The sequence below is a fragment of the Talpa europaea genome, assembly GCF_964194135.1.
Source record: "Talpa europaea genome assembly, chromosome: 12".
In the NCBI taxonomy this organism is placed as follows: domain Eukaryota; kingdom Metazoa; phylum Chordata; class Mammalia; order Eulipotyphla; family Talpidae; genus Talpa; species Talpa europaea.
This window is the reverse complement of record NC_140079.1, coordinates 21,360,445-21,383,827: the sequence shown is the minus strand read 5'-3', so window position 1 is coordinate 21,383,827 and position 23,383 is coordinate 21,360,445. Positions and strand designations below refer to the sequence as shown.

The 23,383-nt window shown below is 46.9% G+C and overlaps 1 protein-coding gene across 1 annotated transcript in view; it reads right to left on the bottom strand.

The window, feature by feature from the left end:
- Positions 1–438: 438 nt before the first annotated feature.
- Positions 439–23,383, bottom strand: part of SORL1 (sortilin related receptor 1) — a gene marked incomplete at both ends in the record, with an annotated part of 141,068 nt that continues 118,123 nt past the window's right edge. Inside the window, 16 exons of the mRNA XM_084251265.1 lie at positions 439–506; positions 1,970–2,182; positions 4,340–4,532; positions 6,778–6,884; positions 7,878–8,052; positions 9,459–9,623; positions 10,437–10,556; positions 12,359–12,543; positions 14,328–14,424; positions 15,699–15,781; positions 17,247–17,319; positions 17,977–18,081; positions 18,303–18,415; positions 20,014–20,183; positions 20,342–20,468; positions 21,411–21,542. Coding sequence (XP_084107391.1) covers positions 439–506; positions 1,970–2,182; positions 4,340–4,532; positions 6,778–6,884; positions 7,878–8,052; positions 9,459–9,623; positions 10,437–10,556; positions 12,359–12,543; positions 14,328–14,424; positions 15,699–15,781; positions 17,247–17,319; positions 17,977–18,081; positions 18,303–18,415; positions 20,014–20,183; positions 20,342–20,468; positions 21,411–21,542 — 2,126 coding nt within the window. The remainder of the gene's footprint in view (positions 507–1,969; positions 2,183–4,339; positions 4,533–6,777; positions 6,885–7,877; positions 8,053–9,458; positions 9,624–10,436; positions 10,557–12,358; positions 12,544–14,327; positions 14,425–15,698; positions 15,782–17,246; positions 17,320–17,976; positions 18,082–18,302; positions 18,416–20,013; positions 20,184–20,341; positions 20,469–21,410; positions 21,543–23,383) is intronic.

Genomic DNA, 23,383 nt, shown 5'->3' with positions numbered 1-23,383 from the left:
TAACACACCCACATACTTTCATATAAACTAAACCCAAACAAAGTTCAAAATTTCAGGGCTTCCACCCGTCACTCTGTCTTGAAGTTTTTATTAAATACATTTCTGTGTCTTAGAAAAATAAAAAGAATGACCAGTTTATTGAACCAAAATTATCTCACAGACTTAAAAGCATGCCCAGCAAGCACAGCCCTGTAAGACTACATTAATGTCAAATCGAAGCAGTTTGGTTACTGAAATTAACCTGGCTTGAAGTTCACAGTTGATTACTACAAAGTTTATTCATTCCTTTCTCTCCTTTTTTTTTTTTCGTTTTTGCTTTGTTTTTGGCCCATATAAAAATAACATATTGCAACTCAAAGTGCATCTTTTAAAATAAACCATCAACTATCTTTATCAAATAAAATATTTACACCATTTGGTTTCTAGTGAGAAAAACTTTCAGGCTATCACCATTGGAACGTCGTCTGAAAATCCAGTTATCATAGGAGCGTCTTCATCATCTTCCCCTAAAGACAAACAGTCATTCCGTGGTGAGTTTCAGTGCATTTCTACCAGGCCCCAAATGCCCCCCACTGTGTGACAACCCCCCCCCCCCCCCAGCTAGGAAAGTCAGCCCAGTGGCCAGCCAGCACAATCATGGACGCGGACACCCAGCCCAACTTCTCTGACACTCCTGGGTCACTTTCCTCCCCATCAGTGGGTGACCAACGCTATTTTAATGGTAGCTGGAGCCTGACCAAAGACGGAAGAGGATCTTAATACCTCTTTCTTAGATTTCTTAGAGGTACCAAAGTCCAATAGGCGGTTTGGCTCTCCAGCTTGATTTATCTATACCCTGAATTGGCATAGTCAACTTCATTGCTTTCTCCTTTGAACCCACAGTCCTGAGGAAAAGGGCCTTGGAGGGGTTTGAGCAAATTGAGGACAACCTCCCCCACTAACTTGTCTCCTCATGTCCCCCAGCACACTTTCATGCAAGTGTGGCTGACCTGCCATGGGGGAAGGGAACACTACATGGCCCCGGAGTGGGTTTGGTGCCTTCTGCCCCCAAGAACAAAGGCCAAGAACCCACTCCATTCCTGTAAGGCCATCCAAGTACTTGCATTAAGCAAGAAAGGAAATTGAGAAGGGGAGCAGAGCTGATCAAAAATGGCCAGTGAACGCACCCCGCCTTTGAGCCCCCGCGGCCTGCGCATGGCCTTGGGGTTCATTTTTAACCGCGAGCGACACGGCTGAAAAAGAAAAGGAAAAAAAAAAAAAAAGCAGCCAGTGAATGGGACTATGTACTGCCTTTACAGACAAAACAGAAATTACAACTAGTTTATAGGAAACAAATATGTAAATGCACATTTAGCACTCTTGAGTATGGGGGAGGCCCCCAAACACACCTACTGCATTGTGTTGTCTACCAGCTCGATTAGCACACAGGAGTTTGAGTGTGCAGACCTCTATAGAAAGCTATTTCCATCTTTTCCTGTGCCGAGCTCACTGACACAGGAAAGAGGAATGGCGGGTAAGGTTGCACTCACAATCAGAAAGAGAAACAAAGATGGGACGGGCTTCACTGGATAGAAGCCTGTTGGGAAATTACGGCTTTTTCTCTTGCCTGGGATCCCAAAAATGCCTGCGCTCCAGAGCTGTGAAGGAGGGGGAGGTTTGGAAATTCTTGAAAACTGGCCGATACCCTGGGTGTATCCAAAGCCCAGAGCCTGTCTATCCTTGAGCAAGGCAAGTTCCTACTGGTTCTTCCACAAAGGTACTCCCTGTCTCGGACCAGGACCACATGATTGAAGACAATTCTGGTATTTTCATTTGGGAGCAAGTTCAAAGCGAAAGGCTTGGATTGCTTTGACCCAAAGCAGTAGGATGGGATGGTTCATGAGTAGCTCCTTTAGCGTCAGAGGTGAGCTGACATCATTGGCTATGGGTGTCCGCCCTGGGAGAGGAGTCCTGGAGCCACCCCACTTACCCAAGTCATCCCCTGAGGAGAAGATGGCAGAACCCAGCCTGGAGCTGTAGTGGCTGTTGGCAAAAGCAGTGAAGCTGCTCTGTAGCCTCCGATGCTTTGTGTACAGGATGGCAAACCCGACCCCAAGGCTCAGCAGGATCAGGAACAAGATGGGCACCACCACGGCAGCGACGTCAGTGGATCTGGCAGCTTGAAACGCTGACGCATCCCCACCTGCCAAGGCAAGATGCCAATCCATGAGCCGCCTGTCTCAGGGACGGAAGGCGGATCAGGCCACACTCCTCCAGATCCCACCCGCCCAAGCAGCCGGGCATCTGCCACTGCTACCCACAGTGCCTGCCCGGCATGACATGTTCCTGCACATGACGCCGGAGTGTTTCCCGGCTCCTCGCCGCGAGCAGCTAGACCACGGGCCTTGTGCATGCAAATACGGTAATTACATTAGACTCCTAATCACTGCCTTGTTGGTTATTTAGATAATCTCTTGGAAGGGAGACCTTTGTTGGGGTATCAACATTGATTTCATTAGCATTATTACTTAAGACCACTTGCTTGCCTTACATAAGAGGATGTGAAATCAGACCACTAATTAACGAGATTGCAATTATTTCTCCCTACTTGGCACCAAAGTCACTCTGAACTGCAATTACCTGAAGCTCCATTAAGTGATACAAACAAGATTCCTTTACTACAATACTGACTTAACAGCTCATGAAGTTTTATGAGGGTTCAGGTTGTTTTTTTTTTTTTTAAATAAGAGCGAGAGAGAGAGAGAGAGAGAGAGAGAGAGAGAGAGAGAGAGAGAGAGAGAGAGAGAGAGGAGGGAGGGAGGGAGGGAGGGAGGGAGGCTGGAAGGTGGGGAGAGAGAGAGCGAGAGAAAGCTTTTCATATATATTTTACATTTTTCAAGATCTTTGAAAAGCCATTTGGGGTTTTATCACCTAACAATGACTTAAATGCTAGCACTGGATGATGTATGGGCAGATTTATACCACCAGGGCTCTCAAGCAAAGCCATCTCCCCTTAAGTTAGAGCTGGTCTCCCTGAAAGCAGTTGGCTGTTTACAGCAGAAAAGGGATAAATCAGAGCCTGAGGCAGGAGGAGGGAACTCAGGAGTCAGTGTTCCCTAAGGAAGCAAAGTGGACGTTAAGTCTAGGTCTCTATGAGCATTCTTGTTAGATCTGAGGTTGTTCTCTGGCTTGGGGCAAGGTGGTAGAGGCCAGAGCACGGCCTCCTAGAGAAAGCTCAGAAGCTTCCCAGGGAAACCTCCTGATAGGGACTCATCTGTTAAAATGGCTCTGTGGACCAAGTCAAATTTAACAACAAAATAGTCATGTCTTCCTTTAAATTTATTTCCTTACCAGAAAAAATTCAAGTAAATCTTATTTCCCATGTCCCCACCTAATCCCACCTGTGATGTGGTAAATTAAGGGAATGCTCTCGGTTGCAGCAGTTAAGAGGAAGCTAGCACGGTAGAGGCAACAGGAGTGCGTGAGCGCTCACCCCCACCACAGTACCATCGGGAGGCTGAACACCTAGGAACCAGACATAGGCCGAGAGTTCTGAGGATCTCAGTTTTGTTAAGGCAGCTGGCAGGTGTCCTGAGTTTTCCCAAAGCCTATTATTTCACAGATCACTAGTTGGTTATTCATAAAAAGGAGATTCATCAGGAACCAATAGGTTAACAAGAGTTTGTTGTCTGTTTACTGCTGGACCTCCCTTTTTTAGGGAAGCAACAGGGCTAAGCCTTCACTGGAACACACTCAGGCAAGCATCATATGACAGAATGAACAACCCAGCACAAGACTGTGGTGTGGACCCTGGTGAGTTTCTGGCTAGGAATCAAAGGAACTACAAAGACCAGCAAAGCACCTTCTGCTGGAATCCTGGCCAACCTGCTACCACCCAGGCAGAAGTTCTATGTAAACAACAGAGCTCTGAGGCCAAACCCAGGTCCTGAGCTGAGGTGGACAGTGAAGATAGATGATGGGGAAAAATCAGGACAAAGGCTGACTTGAAGAATTGGAGGTTTTGAAAAGTCCTTCAAAAAACAAATGACAAACTCTTCTTCACCTAGTGTTCCCCAAAGAGAACCCCCCCTTTGAAACAAACCTGTTAACTTTCCCTTTCTTGCACTCTATATTCAGAATGGGGTCAGCTGATCACCCCAGCTCCTCATGCCAGGCCTGGTTTAGTAAGTACTTGTTAAGTAAATCAGCATCAGTTAAGTTGACACACAAATGACTTTCTTCTGAACTGAAAGACTATTTTAAATGCATTTTGGAAAGACACATATTCATCAAACCTTTCTGTATCCTTGGCCTGTTTCCCCAGAACTGAACATGGAAGCAGGCAACAACAGCGACTTACCAGACCCCAGGTCATCATACAGCAGCACAGCAGGCTCCCCACACATCTGGCTGCCAAAAAGGCATCTGGCTTGGACAGTGAAAGTATAATTATGACCCAGTTTTAGGTTGGAAATTTTAAAGAAATTGTCAGTAGTATTCCCGAGGTAAACGGTGATGTTCATGGCACTGTCGAACATGTGGATCTCATAGCCCTGAAAATAAACACAGAGGCCTGCTCAGATGGTCAAAGACAGAACTGCCAGCTTCTATTACGTGCTCCAACTTGATGTGAGCTCCTTCATGCAGGCCTGATGTAAAGCGCTTTGGGTTTCTTGCTAGTTTTTACCTGACCACTAAGATATTGGATTCAAAAAAAAAGGGGGGGTGGTGGAATTTTTCCATTCCAAATGTCTCAAATAGCTACCACGCCCACTTATGATATGCACAGTGGAAATATGAAATGTAGCCCTCACAAAAGTCACTTTAACTGATATTTTGGTCCAAAGTCAAGGTTCATGACAGCAGGCCACTCACACAATATTAAAGGCCACAAAGAATCAGGACAATTTAACAACAGCTCACTGTAGTGGGATTTATTTACTAAATAATGAATACAAGTTGTTATGGATTCTGGCAAAGGGTTAAGAAAAAGAACCTTGCATTAGAAAAGACAGGATATTTCTCCTTAGAACAATCTGTGGGAACTCCATGGTCAGCCCACAGCTCACTTCCTATCTCCTCAATTTCTAGCTCTTAATCCAGCCCAGCCTGACCCTGAATCTAGAAGCACCTCAGCAGGCTCCAGCCCTAGTCACTGGAGGAGAGTGTGAAGCAGGCACCTATTCAGGTGTCTCCTGTGCAGAAAACGTCTCTTGGCAGAGCTCTGGCCCAGCGTGCTGACCGGGAGCAGGACTGTTAACTGGACTCCTGTCTGATCCAAGCATTCAAGTGCCCACGTTACCCAACCCCATACACCAGGCATCAGGGCATAATCATGGTGTCCTGGTATCCATTCCTGGACCTGCCCGTTCTCTAAACTTACTCAGAGGAAGGCAAGGAGAACGTGCCATGCTTATGTCAAACCCTCCACTGGGACCGGAATACTGACTTCACTGCCTCCCAGGAGGATCCCCTGAGGAAAACCGGCCGTCAAACTGGGGGTTCCAATACCACCTGCCTGGAAGATCAGCCCTGTGTTCTTTGCACTAAACTAGCATTTATTGATTTTCATCTAATACAGATTTGGTGTAGCCTATTTGCAAAATACATAAAAGTATAAAGAAAAAACATCAACCATCCATAGCTGATTTCACTAGTGCTCTTTCTTACTACTGATAATGCTGCCCTGAAGGGCCTTGTATGGAAATTCTTTATGCGCATTGTTTACTGCGAGTCAAATTCTCTAAGAATTGCTGGGCAAGAGAGGGTGAACACCTTTTGATACATATCATCAAAGTGTCTTATAGAAGGTTGAACCCACTTATACTCCCAGACTAGTCTCACCCACTATCACTCAGACTGGTAATAGACTTCCCCCAAAACTTTGGCCAGTAGAGTGTGCAAGTGTCATAACTCTGTTGTTTGTATTACTAGTGAAGTAGAATCTTTCTGTCTTTTGTGTCTTTTTTAAATTTAACCGTACCATTTTCAAAATGACACTATTTCTCTTTGAATTGATTTGAACACTTAATATTTAAGTATATTAACCATTTATATGTCAGAGTTGTGAGAATTTTCTAATTTTAATTTAACTTTGCTTCTGGCATTACACGGACTATTTGGATCCCAAGGGTTCTTTGCAGATTCCTCAAGGTAAAAGCAGGAAATTTATGACTCTATTTAGCTCATTTGATTTGCTCACAAGGGGGCCAACCCAGTCTGCTCAGGAATTTGTCCACCCTAAAGCAGCAAATCTATTCCCAGATCCCTGTCCTCATCCAGTTGCCTACTATGAATGCAGTAATTGATCTGCCAGGAAGGAAACAAAATAAAAAGGTGTTTTTCATATGTCAACAGATTATCTTCAAGTACTTCCTGGTCCTGGAATTTCTCAGGAAAGAAACGGATGGGATGCCAGGTTGAGGAAGCAGCTTTGCTGCCCGGTTCTAGAGCCACAGTCACCCCACATGCTGTTCGAGAAAGAGGAGCCCTTGGTTCCAAAGCTCAAGCCCAGCCTGGCCTCAGGAGGCACAGCAAGCTCCAGCGCGTTTCCCTCTCTACCAGGGAAGACAAGTTCAGAAAATGAAAAGTGCTTAGTGCAGAGATTCTCATCTTAATGGACAGTATAAACATTTCACTAATTAGCAACCCCACAGAAAATGACCCTTTAATTCTCAAGTTCACTTCCTTGTCCTATTCTTTTTACTCAATCTATGCCAGCATACTGTTAACGAGCTCATCTCTAAAACAGCATTTCAATGAGATTCCCGAGTCCTTGAGAATGAGGGAGGTGCTTACCCTGCTTTCATTAAAATGCTTCTCCTTCAGAGCAAGACTTTTCCAAAACAGAAGAACGTGGTCATTTTCTGTTATAATTTTTAAGGCATCAGGTGCTGATAACGAAACTGAAAATTGAAGATGAAACAGGATACAGTTAGTGCTTGCACATTTGAACCTTTGTTTTTTCATCCATTAAAGGGAGATTAAATAATGCTACCTTGACAGGATCCAGGAAGAACTGTGCAACACACATAAGCCAATAGTATGTCTGCCGCGGGCTATGCTCTATAGGGCATCTCTTGCTGTTCTTATAAAAGCTTTAGCCAAGGAACTTGGACAGCATCTAATTTAGTAGTTCTTGGGCCAAGGATGGCCAAAATCAAATGAGAGGATGGGAGGGAACAGAGGAGGAGGAGGGCAAAGGGATGGAAGAGAGGAAGGGGACATGGTGGGGATGGGACGGCATAGAAAGGGAAGAGAAAAGAAGGGAAGAGACCCTGGTTGATAAGCCTGCCAGGATCTCTGCCTGAAGACAAAGCCCCCTGTGGCCAAGGAGTTGGGCCTAGGCCCACTGTCACACTGCCAGCCTGATGGGCTGCCTGACTGCCCTCCTGATCCTGTCTGCTGCTGTCCAGGATAACTGAGTTTACTGCCTGCTTTCTGACTACAGCCTGACTGTCGAGCCAGTCCTGTGCTCACACAAGTCCCCTAAATTCTGCTGCCCAGTTATTGGTGTCCCTCCATTTCTCCATATCTTGCTGCACAAAGAACCACTGTGACGTCAGCCCAAGTCCTTGGATACAATATTTGGCTTTCGTGGCAAATACTCAGCTTTTGTCCCTGTCTTGGGCATCCCTGCTCTTCTCTCCAGACAGGAGACAGGGGAGTAGAAGACTTAGAGAAGGTGAAAATGAAGGCCGCTGCCCAACCTGGTGCCCTGACCACCACCTGCAGCCCAGATCCTGGAACCCGCGCACCACTCAGCCCTGCATGGGCACTGGACAGTGGTGCCAACATATCCTGTGTAGTTTCTAATGGAAATTCCATGTGTCAAGGTGGCCCATCAGCACGCAGGGGCCTTGCTGTGTGGGAAGGCCCCTCAGCCCCCTCCTGCTCACCTGTGGTAATTTTTATACTGCTATCTTTGCTCATGTTCCCTAGTTGGACAATGACGTGGTATTTCCCTCCAGGTTCCAACTTGTTCAGGGTGTATTCCACAGTGCTGTTGCGGGATTTCACTTTGTAGCTCCGGTCACTCTTTCTTATTAGATCTTTTACTGCAATTGCATATAACTGGGCCAAGGAAAAACAAAACAAAGCAGCAAAACATCTTAATGGGAACCAGAAACCTGGCATTTTCTCCTCATCCTATCAAGGGTAGATGTGACGCAAGTGTTTTGGTGGCTGTGACCCACGGCAATGGCATTTTGAATGTCTACGCTGACATTGTTCGTCAGAAAGCCTTTGATGTCCAATCTCAGATCAATAGTCACTCCCCAAACTGCATTGAATTATCAAATGCATCCAAAATACCTACTTAGGGAAAGCTACCTTTTTTTTTACATCAGCAGGTAGGTTAGGACAAGAAAAATTCAAATTTGGGGTTAAATTTCTCTATCTCCACCACTGTAAAAGTTTCAGGATGTTGTCAGAGGAGATAAATGAATGTGTTTTATCTTAACTCTAAAGGATAAAAAAAAAAGATTCACCTTCTCCCAGGTTGCCTCTCATGTACATGGCAAGAAGAAACTAAAGGACATGTAGTAAGTACAGGAAACGCGACTGTCAGGAGAGGTTGAGAGTCAGAGTCTTAGTAACCGAGCATTGAGTGCATATGGGCCTGGAGGGGCTGAGGAGGGCAGAGGGAATGGAGGGAAAATCAGCCTAGAGCAAGGGAAAAAGGGAGCTTTTCTAGAATCCATGCCTTTTCTTTTACAATAGGAACCAACAAACTCTTGTAAGGATCCACACAAGCAACTATTTTAGGCTTGGAGGGCAAGAGAGTCACTACCCTAAGTACTCAGCTTTGTGTTTGCAGCACGGAAGTCCTCACAGATAACATGGAAATGATGGGTATAGCTTTGTTCCAACAAAACGTTATTTACAAAAATGGGCACAGGCTGCACCTAGCCTGCAGGCCTTTGTCTGTTAACCCATTCTAGGGGGTCAAGGAGGGCATGTGAGAAAGCAGAGAAGGAGAGACAAAGCAAGATGGCAGCCGGGAGTAAGAAAGTGAAGTGACCACTGAGAAGAGGCACCTGTAAGGACCCTATCTTTGGTCAGTCAGAAAGGGGTGAGACCAGGCCTCCCTGGAGGTGCAAGGGGTTAAGCACAGCACTATGAAGCTATCTGCAGCCTCTGCAGCACGAGTTTGATCCCCAGCCAGCACGACATGGCCCAGCAGACCTCTCCTGTCTCGCCCGCTGCTTCCCTCAGCAGTGTATTTCAGACAATTTGCCTGTTCTGTTCCCCACTCTGTCTCTGGTGAATCCTCTCACCACTCCCCGCCTCCACCCCCTATAACTCTAGCCTGCACTCCAGTTCTTGTATGCATAAATAAATCAATCTTTAAAAAAAAAAAGTGGGGAGGCCTATTGAGCTCCAACCCCCACCCCTAAGTTTCTTGTCCCATGATAGAGTCCCCCTCCCAAACCACACCAAGTAATTAGCAAGGCTGCTGGGGTGCCCAGCCCGCTCACCAAGTCCTGGTCAGGAGAATCATACGGGGATTCCCACTTGATGACAACCGAGGTTTTGCTGGTGTGGACCACATGCAGGTGGCGGGGGGGAAGCCTGCTGTCTGGGATCATCCTCACCACGACGTAGTCGGAGGACGGGCCCTGGTAGGGCACCACCACCCGGACCTGAAACAAGTACCGCACACTCAGGGAGTCTTCCCCAAGCCGCTTTCCCACAAAATAGTGACATATGCACACAGTTAAAATCCCATCAGTACCAAAAGATAGAAAATGTAAAAAATAATTCCCTACCTACCCCAGGTCTCCAATTCAGAGCTACCACTGCTAACATTTTTTTGTACTTCCTTCCAGAAATGCCCCATGCATATATAAGCAGACATTTCAGATACAGATTTATATGTATGTATGGCCTGATTTCCTTAAATTTTCTTATACGAATGAGAAAACATGCATTTATGTGCTTTTTACTTCGTTCACTTCATAATATAGCTTAGAGATTTTTCCATCGCAGTACATTTAGGGTTGCTATATTTCTTTTGGAGGGTTGCCCCGTATTCCATTGCCACGAAGGGTAAACCATAATATTTTTAACCAGCCTTCTCTTAATAGGCATTTGTTTCAAATCTTTCACAATCACAAGCCATAGCAAACCGAACACCTTTTTCCATATACCTTGGCACATAAGTGAAGGCATGTAGGCTTGGTCCCAAGAAGGGGAATCTGATAAAAGCTCATATCTATTCCTGTGATCCACTGGCCAGGTCTCCACCCTCCACAGGGGAGCTGTAGGTGCTGAGTGGCCATTCAGGCTGCTTCAGGTAAGAACCTGATGCTTGTGAAGAGGAGCTATCTTTGCATCACACACACAAATCCTGGAATCTGCATCTCCACGTCCTGGATTTGAGTGAGGTGCCCAGGAATAAAAGACATCCTTGCAAAGCAGAAATGCCTCTGGACTCTCTGGTGCAGGAAACTTACCAGAAACAAATACTGCTCGTCCCCGCTGACAATGACCGTTTTGTTGTGGAGGGGAGTAGTCAAGCTCTTTGGGTTTCGATAGAGGTCAAGAAAGGACGTAGCGTAGAAAATGCCATAAACCTGGCAAAAAGAAAGAACAGGGAAGGACATTAACTCAGTGGCCAGTGACCTTACTCTCTTGAAACCCTTAATTTAAGATCCTGGGAACCACTTCAAATGAGCTCAGTGAGAAGTCATCATTCGACATCTATTTCATCAGCATTTACACAAATTGGCCCAGGCACCATATTTGCTCCTACAAAGATAAATATGGTATGGGCTCTGTCTGCAAAGAGTTCATTTTGGGGGGAAGAGATGGGCAGAGAAGAAAAACAAAACAAATTTATAAATCACAACTTGCACACAGAGGATATTTGGGGTTATACTAGACCGCACCATGAGCCAGGGGAGAAAAGCAGGATCAACAAAGAAGAGTGGGTGCTCTCCCGGGGTCATTGGAGAAATGGGGAGCTGCATGGGCAGAAGGAGGGCAGGGTGGTGCACACTGCTAGCTGCTCAGCAGACACCCTGCTTCTCCCCTTTGTCCTTAATGGAATCCTGGTTCTTAGTAGTATTGAAGTTGAAATGTCCTTTGTAAAGAGAGTCCACTTGGAGGTATAAGAGGTACAAGCCCAGGATAGACTCAGGGCCTGCTCCTCTCTGACCCTGCCTCCAAATTGGTTCTGGAGCAAAAGAAGAGCAAAAGCTGTTAAACCAGCCAGACTTGACCTCAAATTCACTCTACTGCTTACTAAGCTTCAACTCCAGCTAGCAACTTCTCTCCAACCCCTGGCTCCTGTAACATGGAAACATGTGCCCCATGGAACTGATGAAACAATTAAGTGGGATAATGTGTGTAAAGGGCTGTGTAGGGTGGCTGCACACAGTGCAGTAAATCTGACATCTCCTTTCCTCACTGCTGATCTTACAATTGTTTGCAAACCTTGGTACCTACCCAGAAGTCAGTCCCACACCACATGCACCCTGGAAACACCCTCAGAAGAAAAAACACAGGTCAGTTCCCCCCTCGCCTGTCACTGAGGAGTCACTGAAAGATCTAGACAGCTTTCCACCTGGAAAACACTACTTCCCTTCAAGGAACCTACAAACCAAATCAGGGAGAAAAAGAGTCAGACAGAAGATGTCAATAGGAGCAAGTAGAATCTAGTGAAATAGGCTGTGTGGCCCCAACTATGAATATGTCAGGAGTTCAGAAGGGAAAGAGATCAAGAGATCTGCACAGAGAAGGATGGAAGGACATCAGGGAGGAGAAAGAGCACAAGCCGAGGTACAGAGGCAGGAAGGGGTGGCGAGCACCCTGGAAGTCAACCTCAAAGCAAAGGACGCAGTGGGAAGGATTAGGAAAGAAAAACCAGACTGAAAAAGAACCACAAGTCTAATCACAGCAGTCAAAATGCATACACGAAAACAAAAATAAAGACATATATGCAAGTGTGGTGGGGACAAAGGAGGGGGTGGGGGCACCTTTAGAAGAACTGGTCCCAGAAAGCAATCTGTGGATTAGGGAATCACATTAGGGTGAGGGGCTGGAGTGGGGGCAAGACACTTAACTGCAACACTCACTGTCACTGCCTCTGACCTCTCCCCACACCCACCACCCAAGGTATGTCCCCCTTTTCCTACTCTAGATCTACTGACAACAAGCAAGCGGGGGCACTTTCTTTCGGGGAGCAAGGTATAGAATGGGATTCTGGGGCTGGGATGTCAGGTGCCTCTAGAAGGTAATCTGGGACTGACCAAGAGGGTAGCTTGCATTTGGGGTGAGAAAGGAGGAAGCAGCAACAGAAGAGAAAGCCCTGGGGCTATTGGCATCAGGGAGAGAATGTCCATACTGGCTAAAAAGGTCATTCTGGCCAACTTACCACATTCCTGGGGCCAGTCCAGGTGCATTCCACTGCAGTCTGATTGATGGCCTTGGCTTTGAGGCTGGGAGCAGGTGGGCGGACTCCTTTTGTCATGACATGCTCAAAGGCCAGAGGACTATCCCCCAAGTCAGTCTTGGCCCAGGCAGAAATCTCATAGGCCGTGTGCGCGGTCAGATTGCCAACTGTGAAAACAGGGATAAGGTGATGCCAGGCAGGCCAGGGGTGTTTTTCCAGAATGTGTGTGCCTGGTATACATACCCTGTTTGTTGGACTCTTTCGATTTAAGTGCAGCTTGCATGTTGGGATAGTAACTGTTCTATAAATTTGTTCAGTTACTCATTGATGGCAACTACAGGTCACTGGGTCATTTCTTTTAAAGGGGACCAACTGGGATAGATATTGTTGCAACATGCCTGGAGAACCATGTGGCTTTGTGTAACGGTCTCATACCCTTCAATTCTTCATACCCTTCAATCCAGTTACCCCATGCAATTAGGGGGGGGACTCAAAGCTTTGTATATGGAGGGTGTCCATCACAGGGCTTTTCACAGTAGAAAAAAACTGTACATAATCTGACTGCCTAACAAGGGAGCAACAGTTAAATAAACTGTATGCACTCCATGAACTTCAAGGCATTTATGGGCACACCACCAACCACTAATCTATTTCATGACCCAGGAAAATTCTCACAAATTCATGCTAAAAGGGCAGACAGACTCCAAAACTATATGTAATATTATTCCCATTTTATTTAAAAAAAAAAAGGGGAGATGTTATGAAAATGAACAGAGTGGTGCAGTGAAGGAGGGTCTTAGAAACTGAAGGACCTAAGTTCGAGGCCAGGCTCTATGTGTGTAGCAAAGCTTAGGGAAGAGCATTCAGAGTCTCTGTATCCATTTCCCTGTTTGTGAGATGAAGAAAAATAACAGTATACTTAGAGCAGCTGGTCCTTGGAGGGATTAAAAAAGAAAATTCTTGTAAAGCACTTGGCATGAGGCCTAGCAGTGAGCTGGCCTTTTCATATTTCAGGCAATAGCTAATAAGCCTTTTGTTCCAGATGCTGCCCATTTCTACTCAGTGACAGAGACAATGGGATCACACATAAAAGGGGGGCTGTCATCCTGGCTCTGCCACCTTCAGAGGGACACTTAATCTCTGAACCTCAGGCTCTCCTCTGTAAGGCAAGTGCATCCCACAGTTATTACTGGAGTTGCATAAAAACGGCAGACGTGGATGCCCAGGTTGATGCCGGCACTCAGTGTGTGCTCGATGCCATTTTACTCCTGCACAGACTCTTTGGGGAAACCTCCAGCTTCCAGAAAAAGATGACGATAATAGAGCACTTGTAGGAATATAAGCATGACTGGAAGCACTTTGAGACAGGCGAGAAGGGGAAAGGAAGGTGTTCTCACGTCATGCTCACACTCTCGGCAGGCTTGGCCACTGACAGTTTTATCTTGGAGACAAACGAAAATCCTACCTTTAGCTCACTTTCAGATATTTTGATTGAGGCTCATTATTAGCACAGGTTAAAGGTACGAGCCATGTCCTTAGTTTGACCACTCACTCAACAAATATTTACTGAACACCAGTAATGCGGTGTGCTCTGTGCTACCTCTTAGTGACCCGGGTCAGAAGAGAGAGACAGGTAGCTCAATCTAGGAATGTGTTTGTTTGGGACTCAAAAACACAGCTGAGAGGGTTCATCTGGCTTCCTTCCAGTTCTTTCAACTTCTATCACGAGCTGTCACTTTAGAAATAGGCTTGAGGAACCACCAAGGAGATCTCTCACCTAAAGTCAGGAGTCCTTCATATAGTATCCCCAATGGATAGGAACCTGCCCACCCAGAGAAGGCCTCCCCCCTTCCCCAGGATGCCCCCCACCATCCCCCAGGTTCTACTGTCAGCAATGTGCCCACCTGGCCCCTCCTTCCTGCTCACACACCCACAGCCTCCAAGGTGTTACCTTTGTGTGACAATGTGCTTCCTCGGAAGCTCAATGTTCTCTTCTCTTGTTTGTGGGTGTCAAAGGCCCAGAAAAGGTTCACCACATAGCCATTCACCTACCAAGAACCAAGAGCCACGTTACTGAACAGCGAGCAGACCAAGCGTAAAAGGCGCCTCTGTGATTTCCTTGGGTGTTTCTCATTCCTTACAATGGACAGGTTGTTCCCTTGATCTTTAAACCAGTTTAATTTGTGCTACTATTGCACATTTAGTGACTACAGCAATAGGCAGGCTGTTTTCTTTGATCTTTGAACTAGAACTATCTGTGCTATCATTTACTGGTTAGTGACTCTCTACCTACTTCCAAAAAACAAACATGAAGCCATCTAAAATACACACTTAATGAAATAATGCAGGAAAAAAAGGGACAAGATCCAATTATTAAAGGCAGAAAGAGGAGACGCAGCCAAGATAACTAAGATATGCTAATTAAGGAAAAACTTAACTCGGGTGGTCCTTGCTGGCAAGGTCAGGAGGACTGTACAAAGGGGACTTAGACCGCACTGTCTGACAGAGCAATACACCTGTGCGGGTGTATTGCTTCCCAAGTCCTGACCTCATAGGAGGGGGTTTGATCTAAAGATCTTGAGACAACAATCAAAAGGTAATAAACATGTGTAAAAGACATGTCAAAGACCGTGCACACGAAGTCCATGACTCGTGCATACGAGGTCCAAAGACCGTGCACACGAGGTCCAGTGATTTGCACTGACTATTTCTGAAGCCAAGGACAGGACTCCAAATTGTAGTTCACGGAAGGTCACAAGGACGGTGAGGTGGACCTCACAAATGGGGAAGGATATGAGAGGGACAGATGAGAACACTCTGGAGAGTGGGTGTCAACTTGAAAAACCACGGGGAACAGGTCACGATGGGAAAGGTGGCTGTGACCAGCCACACGGAGGGGGTACGGTGGTGCTAGGAGAGGTGCCTGTTGGGTGGGTATACGCGGGTATGTTTCCAAGGTATTGCCTCTCTCACAAGACTAACTCTCTCCCACTGTGGGAATCTCTGCATTAGTGCTTAGCACCAGGAAATCCAATAAAGCTGAAAATTACAGGGCATACATATTCTGTTAACACCAACTCTTTATTTGCACTGTAGCTGTGAACCATTTAATTATATGGTTTAAAAAAAAAGGCACCAGGCAGAATAATTACATGTGAAGACTCAAGTTGTTCTTGGTGGGGGAAGGAACCTACCTAGTTGTGGTCTTTTTACTTCACTGGGTCCAGTCACCTGTTTTTCTTCCTCTCCCTGTACTATGCTGTCTCAGCTCCCACACAAAGCACAGCCCCACCCAACGGCTAGTCTGAAATTCCGACGTTACCTTGATGTCACTCTCTGTGGTCAGGGTGAAGCTTAAAGAATTTTCACTATAGCTGTCAATGTGGATATCTGGCGGTGGAATCACTAAAACAAAAAGGAATTCAAAGAGAGAAAGCATGTGATGAAAAGTGAGGAAGGCAGGACTTAGCAGGTTTCAGCTCCATAGACAAAGTCATCCTTGAGTGAGGGATGAAAGGACATTTCTGTTTTCACTTGTCTATCTCATACCACTGTCTTTCTGAAGCCGAGATTAGGGTCACCTTGGCCAGATGAGCCACATGAGTATCTTGGCAAGGTTGGCCATCCTGGCAAGTAGGTGGAGCAGAAAAGTTCCATTATGTCAATGACTCCAAATAGCCCAGTTCCAGCCTGGCCTGAAAGCCACAGGGATCATGATGAATGCACCTTTATTGGTGCTAACAAACTCCCAGCAGCCTCGAGTCCTTTCTGAAAGCTAACAGCAGTAGAAGCCCTAAATCATAAATTAAAAACACAAGCAGGCAGACCGGAGTTCAAATTCCTCACACTCATCTGTGTGACTGGGGCAGGTTCATTACCCAGACTGAGCCTGAGCCTGGGGATAAGACCTGCACTTGACAGAGCTGGCAAAATGCACTGTAGCAAAGTACATCAAGTGTCTAGCACTCAAATGATGTTCCCCTTCGCCATCTTGGCAGTAAAGCCCCAGCTATGACTGAAGATCCCTGGAGTCGCTGGATTCTTGAAAAGCCCAGAGTAATGGGGGCAAGTCAAATCTCCCCAAGTCACAGCCTTGCCACTCTGCTGGCAGGAATACCCAAGGTCCAGAAAAGCCCCAAGGCTGAAAGCAGGGGAACCACTTGTAGAGACAAGTGGCAGTCTGTCTCCAAAAGTGTCAGAACCTTCGTCTCAATTGCTTCAGTTCACTCATTCATCAACTATTTTATAAGTTCCCACTTGCCCCCAGTTATACAATGGACGAAGCCAGAGCATGCTCATCTCTGCCCTCGCAAAATACGCATGCAGTACATGCCACAGCCCATGGGGGCAGAAGAGGCATACAGCACAGTGATTAAGGGCGCAGGCCTTGGAGTCAGGCAGAGCAGGTTCTAGTACCAGCCCTTGGCAAGTGTCAGCCACCATCAATACCAGCTCCAGCGCCGAAGACACCACCTACACATTGTGAGTCGGTGCCATTTGGAGAAGCAGTAGGCGTGGGCCTCATGCTCATTCAGAAACGTTGAAATGAATACACAGTCACCTCTACCATAGCAGAAAGAAAGTCCTTCTCCTGGGGATATCACACATGAGCTGGCCCTCGGGCCCTGCCTGGGGGCTTTTAGAAATCCCTTTGCATGACTGTGTTATAATAAATGCTCAGCTCCAGGAGGAACACATGCAACAATCACCCAAAAAGACTTTGCATCCCCAGCACGGTGGAGACACCCAGAGATGTGCTGAGTTTGGGGGAAGGCGGCGTGTGCAGTTCTCTAGTCTGTGCTTCCCCGCCTTCTCTATTTCCAAAAGAGTTTCTGCCTCCTCTAGACCTGCAAATGCTGGACTCATTTACCTTTTCCTTGGATGGTGGTAATGGATTTCGAATCGCTCCAGTTTCCTATTCCACGACTAGTCACCGCAGCCACCTTTTCAAAGCAGAGTGTGAATTAGTATGAAATAAAGGCAGCAGACCATCCAGCAAGAACTCTGGATGAGCTAACAGGGTGAGACTTTGGCCAGAAGGGTGGAAAAAAATTATCTACAGAGGAATCCAGGATATTCAGAGGCCCCAACAACTGAAATAAGAGGGGGAGAGTGAGAGGGAAGCTAGGTTAAGGGAACTGAGAAGCTGGGGTGGTGAAATTGCTATTGATAGACAATGTCAAGGTCTTTCTAAAGGGCTGGGATGGGAGAGATAGAGGATGTATGCCTGTCCATACACACACATATAAAAAAGGGCATTGAGGTCATCATCGACGTAATGGAGTCTGTGTGTACAATTAATGGTCTCAGCCAACAGATTTTGTACAAATCTTTTTCTGCTGAAAACACAAGGCAGCAGAATATCCGGCTAAAAGCAGGCAGAGCTGCATCACATAAATTCTTGGTTATCTGAGGGCAAGAGTCTGGCTTCAACGAACTGGCTTTAACGAACAAAAGAAACAATGACCCCGACCTCCACCCCAGGCCAAGGCTGAGTAGTCAGCAGACCACCCCAGAGCATCTCATGAAGGGGAGCAGAGTGAACCCCCAGGAAACAGCCACCACCTCTCTGGGCTCGGCTGAAATGAGGTGGTACTCACTCTGACAGTGTATGGGGCGTTGACGGCTAAGTTCCTGATTTCGGTGACATTACTAGCAGCCCTCTGGGAGGCCCACACCTTGGAACCACTCCTGCTGTATTCTACCTGAAGTGGGACCAAAAAAACATTAGTAAAAGATAACCGAAGACCACTGGCATCCTAATACCTCACCAGACGAGCTGGAGGAGAGGCGGAAGGGAGAAGCATGATACTCTAATGGAGAGATCACTGACGAGGAGACACTATGTCACAATACCCAGTGGCTCTGGCAGGCAAGAAATCTACTACGTACCCGACATACACGGCCAGTCCTGGCAGGTACTTACAATGTACTCTCGAATGAGGCCGTGGGTATGGACAGGAGGAGTCCAGTGGCCAACAATCACGCCTTCCATCTCCCTGTGGAGTGACAGCTGGAGATTTCCAGGGGCATCGGGCACTAGAAAAGAGTCAACTCAGTGTTAAAACCATCTGCATACTGGTTGGCTGGAGTGAACCCCTTGAGCTTAAAACAAGAAGAAAGCATCGAGAGCCAGCACAGAACTTAGCCACTAGAAATGGCGGTTAGCTTGGTCTTCACATTGACAGAAACCCTTTCCTTTCTCCAGAATACAAGCTGTGCTGTGCCCACAAGGTCATGGCTTAGAGGAGTCTGAACACTTTGAGACTCACTAGGGCTGCAGGATGAGCCGCCTGGGCAGGTTGAGTCCCCTCTGGCCCTGGGCCCTCAACCAGAGACCTTAATTGTCCAGGACTGAGCCTGAACCACAATACCGTGGGTGTGACCACAGAGGAGTAGGTCGCTGTCACAGCACCAAACGGTATTCAAATGAACAAAGAGCAGGCTCCTTGCAGACCAGAGCTGGCATAGTCAAGACATTTCTGACTCTTTTTTGAGACTGCATCCAGAACCAGGTTGGAAGTCACAAACAAAACCAGTGATACTTTTCTGACCAAGCTCCAGAGCCTTCCACCCACAAGGATAACCCCCAGGAGATGAATATTATGGGTTGAGCTAAAGTCCTAAACTCAGAACCTCAGAACAACCTTAGGTAAGGTCAGTAAAAAGGTAATTAAATTAAAAGGAGTCATGAGATGGGAACCATGGGCCAATAGGACCTGTGTGCTTAGAAGGAGGAGCAGCACACAGACACAGGGGAGATGTTCATTTTCTCCAAGGCCAAGGACAGAGGCCTCAGAAAAAGCCAGCCTGTGGCCACCTTGATCTTGGACTTCCAGGCTCCAGAACTGTAAATTTACTAAAACCTTCTTTCTTTTCTGTTTGAATTGACTGATTTGGCTTAAGTCTGGAACCCTAAAGCACCCCCCCCCCAGGACTCTGAGGAACTCGTGTACCCCGGGTCCTGTCCTCTCTGCCCTCACCCACCTTGGCCTCCCTGTGAGGCCCCCTGAGGCTTGCTGTGTACTTCCTCCAGGGCCTGTGAGTAATATCTCTATTTAAATTTCCCTCAGGCTTTTGGGTTGACAGTCAACACTCTGGGGGCCTCTACTGAACAAATGATAATTTAACAAAATCCAAACACATGGTTCTGACAGCAGATGCAAGTGAAGCGTCCACAAAACTTTGGGAACAAAGCTCACTCTCTGGGATAAGCACACAGTCACCAAGCGGGGAGGCAGCAGGGAACTCTCCTGGACACACAACTTTGCTAAACTTCTTTTTGACTTGGTCACAATACTAAATTAGGGACATGGCCTAGTTTAAAAAAATACGAGGAATAGATGGAGCTCACCAAGTACCAAGCACTGGGGGACACCTACAGAAGGCAGAGGCAGACACTAAATAAGAACCATAAGAGATGACAACAGTGGACAGGAGCTGAAATTAACTTAAGGCAGAAGAACATCACCTGACATAAGAAAATAAATGTTCAGCAGTTCAGACAAGGCCATAAAACGCAACCACAATCCTCGGGATGTACACAGCACAGGCAATTATGTCCCCGTGCTCCGAGTACCCCGATCATCCCATGTAAGGTCTAGAACAAACCATGAAAATAAAGTCTTAACACTTACAACCTTCCGGAGTCCTCAGGGTCACGAAGTCATTGGTGCTGTGCACCTTGCTCAGACACTGGACCTGAACTTTAACCTGATACGTGGTATCCGGCTTCAGGACTTTCAAGATCGTGTTGGTTTTATTGCTGTGGGTCTCCAGAGCCTTCCATATACTTTCTCCAACCACTCTGACCAACAGAATAAAGATACCATCACATCAAAGCCACATGGGGGTTGGAGATGAGTGACCCAGGCACAGGGCCACCCTGCATGCACTGGGGAGTTAAAGGAGCACCCTGGGACTATGAGGGCGTCACTGTCTTCTTCTGGATGAGAAGGGACCCACCTATAGTAGACGTTATAGACGCAAGAAGCAGAGGGCATTTTCTTGGGCCGCATCCAGGTCAAAGTGACATCCCCGGAGAAGTCGGCTGTCCACTGAAGGTTCTGTACTTTGTATACAGTCAATTCATCTAGAGAGATGGGATGGTGGGAGGAGAAGAGAAAGCGATGTGTTACAAATCCTTGGATTTCAAAGGACCCAAGAGCTGCCTTGATTTTAGGCAAACTTACGATCTACAGGGTGATAGCACCTGCATCACCTGACAACACACGCGGCAGGTAGAGGGGTCCCCTTTCTCTGCACCCTTTCCTCAGGTCTCAATTTCCATCACATTTTCCCTCTGATTTCACCTCCTTTCCTACTGCAGGGACAGAAACCTGCTTCTCAAGCGAGAATGCTACAACTCCAAGGTTGATGTCATAAGAGGATTTATTTCTGCTCTCGATCGACTATCTGTGAATCCTAAAATTCACATGCTGCAGCCCAACTCCCAACATGACGGTATTAGGAGGCAAAGGCCTTCGGGAGATAATTAGGTCAAGGAAGAGCCCTGATGAGTAGTATGGGGTTCCTCATAAAGGAGACCCCAAAGGGACCCCTGGCTCCACTCGCCATGTGAGGAGACAGTGAGAAGGCAGGCACAGTGAGGCAGGAAGTGGGCCTCCGCCAGACCCAGAGTCTGCTGGCACCTTGACTTTGGACTTCCCAGGATCCAGAACCGTCAGAAATAAATTTCCACTGTGTATAAGCCACCTGCTGCCCCATCTGTGGAACACTCACTTCCAGCAGCCCAAAAGGACTAAGACAGTTACTAGATGCGTCCCAGACAGAAAGGCCATGTTAACCCACCTGCAGCCAAGCACATGCACGCTGGGGAGATGCACCTGAGATGAGACCAGCGTTTCCTAGCAGAATTCCAGCTAACCTTGCTCCTAGCAGCGGTGAGCCAAGTCTCACCTCACTTGGGGCTTGACAGTTAGGCAGAAATCTTTTCTTTTCAAATGGGAGAGAAGCTTTCTAGCTTTCTGGCCAGAGGGCCACGCCGGAGCTGAGCCCCAGAGGCTGGACTCACCGCTGCAGCCGTTCTCATCGCTCTCATCCGAACAGTCCAGGAAGCCATCGCAGCGCTCGGACAGCACGATGCAGGCCTCACCGTCTGTGCACCTGAACTCCCTGCTCATGCAGGTCAGGGTGCTGTGTGTGGCTGAAACATAAAAAGCCTTCTTAAACCCAAGGGAGATGGGACAGCCAGGTGTTCTCAGATTAAGGAAAAGCAGTTTGCAGTCTCTGAAGCTTCTGCTTCAAAATCCACCTCTGGAAGGAGTGGTGGGCTCCATGAAGCACTGGGATGCCTCCCTGTTTCACTTTAACAGTTTGACTCTGCCCTCACGAGGGGCAAGAGCTTTGGGGCATCAAACAAACTGGGATTTAAATCCTAGCTGTGTATGGGCCTCCCTAGTGGAGCAAGGGGTTAAGTCTCAGCACTATGAAGCTATCCACAGTCACTGCAGCACGAGTTCAATACCCAGCCAGGGAGCCAACCCACATGGAGCAGCAGCAAATCCTGTCTTGCCCGCTGCTCCCCTCAGCAGTGAATTTCAAGTGATCCACCTGTTCTTCTCCCTGCTCTGTCTCTGGTGAATCCTCTCACCTCTCTGTACCTCTGGCTTATCCCGCAGCTCTTGTATGCATAAATAAATATTAAAATAAGTAAATAAATAAATCCTGGCTATGTGTGACTGTGAGACTGGTTGCACTCAGGCCCTTTTCCCTACATCCTCCTGAAGTAACACTTCCACTCCTGCCGTATCCACAAGGACCAGGTAAGATCAAGCGCCTAGAAGACGGCCTGGCTGCTAGAGTAAGAGCTATGATCTGCTGGGGGCTGCCAGGTACTACTAATTATTCTGTTACTATTGTTAATTTGCTGCCCAAAATGACACTGATTTCTCATTTCAGTTAATACTAGCAGCAACAAAATGAATGACAATCTTAAGAGCATGCCCGCTCTGTGTAGTATTTTCATTGTATAGGTTTTAAAATTATTTACTGTCATTAAAGGGTAACTAATATACAGAAGGGTAACTGAAGGGTAAACGATTATATTCATTTCAGGTGTACAGTGTAATGATTCAATATGGTTTCAAAGAATTTTACCAGAATGTGAAATAAAGTAAAGAGCACCGGTAACTGAGGAGGTCCGCAGCTCCACAGCCACGAACCATAATCTTCTCTCTAGTTCTGAGAGATTTAAACTGCAAGAAAAGCTCAGAATGGAAGCAATGACAATTGCAAGTGGTTCTAGGAGGAGGAGAGACTGGCTGTAGAAACCAAATCTGCTGCCCCTGACTGTCTAGGCCAGGCCCAGGGCAGCACTTCAGGCCTCCACTACAGAGAGTCCTAAGTGCCTGTAGGCCCAGCTACACCAGACCCCACCCAACCAGAGAGCAGGGGCTAACAGTGAAAGACATTGGCTTCCTAATCCCTAGAAACTGTCAGTGTTACCCTGCAAAGCTAAAGGGACTTTGCAGGTATGACTAAAGGATTAAGACTCTGACTATGGAGCTTAGCCTCAGTTGTCCAGGCAGACCCAATCTAATCACATGCATTCTTATCCTTAAAAGCAGAGACCCTTTTGGCTGTGGTTAGAGAGGAAAATGTGAAGACAGAAGGAAAGTCAGAGATGGAAGACTGTTGGCTTTGAAAATGGAAGGAGGGAGCCAGGAGCCAAGACACGTGGACATACTCTAAAAACCAGAAAAAGTAAGAAATAGATTCAGAGAACTAGGTCTGCCTGTATCTTGGTTTCGGTCAGTGAGTCCTCTGCGTCACACTCCTGACCTACAGAACGGAAAGATAATAAACAGGGGTGTTGTAAGACAGAAAGTTTGTGGCAATCTGTTACCAGGCCGTGGGAAACTAAAACACACTGAACCTCTGTATTTGTCAGAGCTTACACTGGGGATTCTTCCTTGGTCTCTTGATTTCTCAGGATTAAAACCTTATAGCTAGGGCCTCCCTGGTGGCGCAACGGTTGAGCGCTGG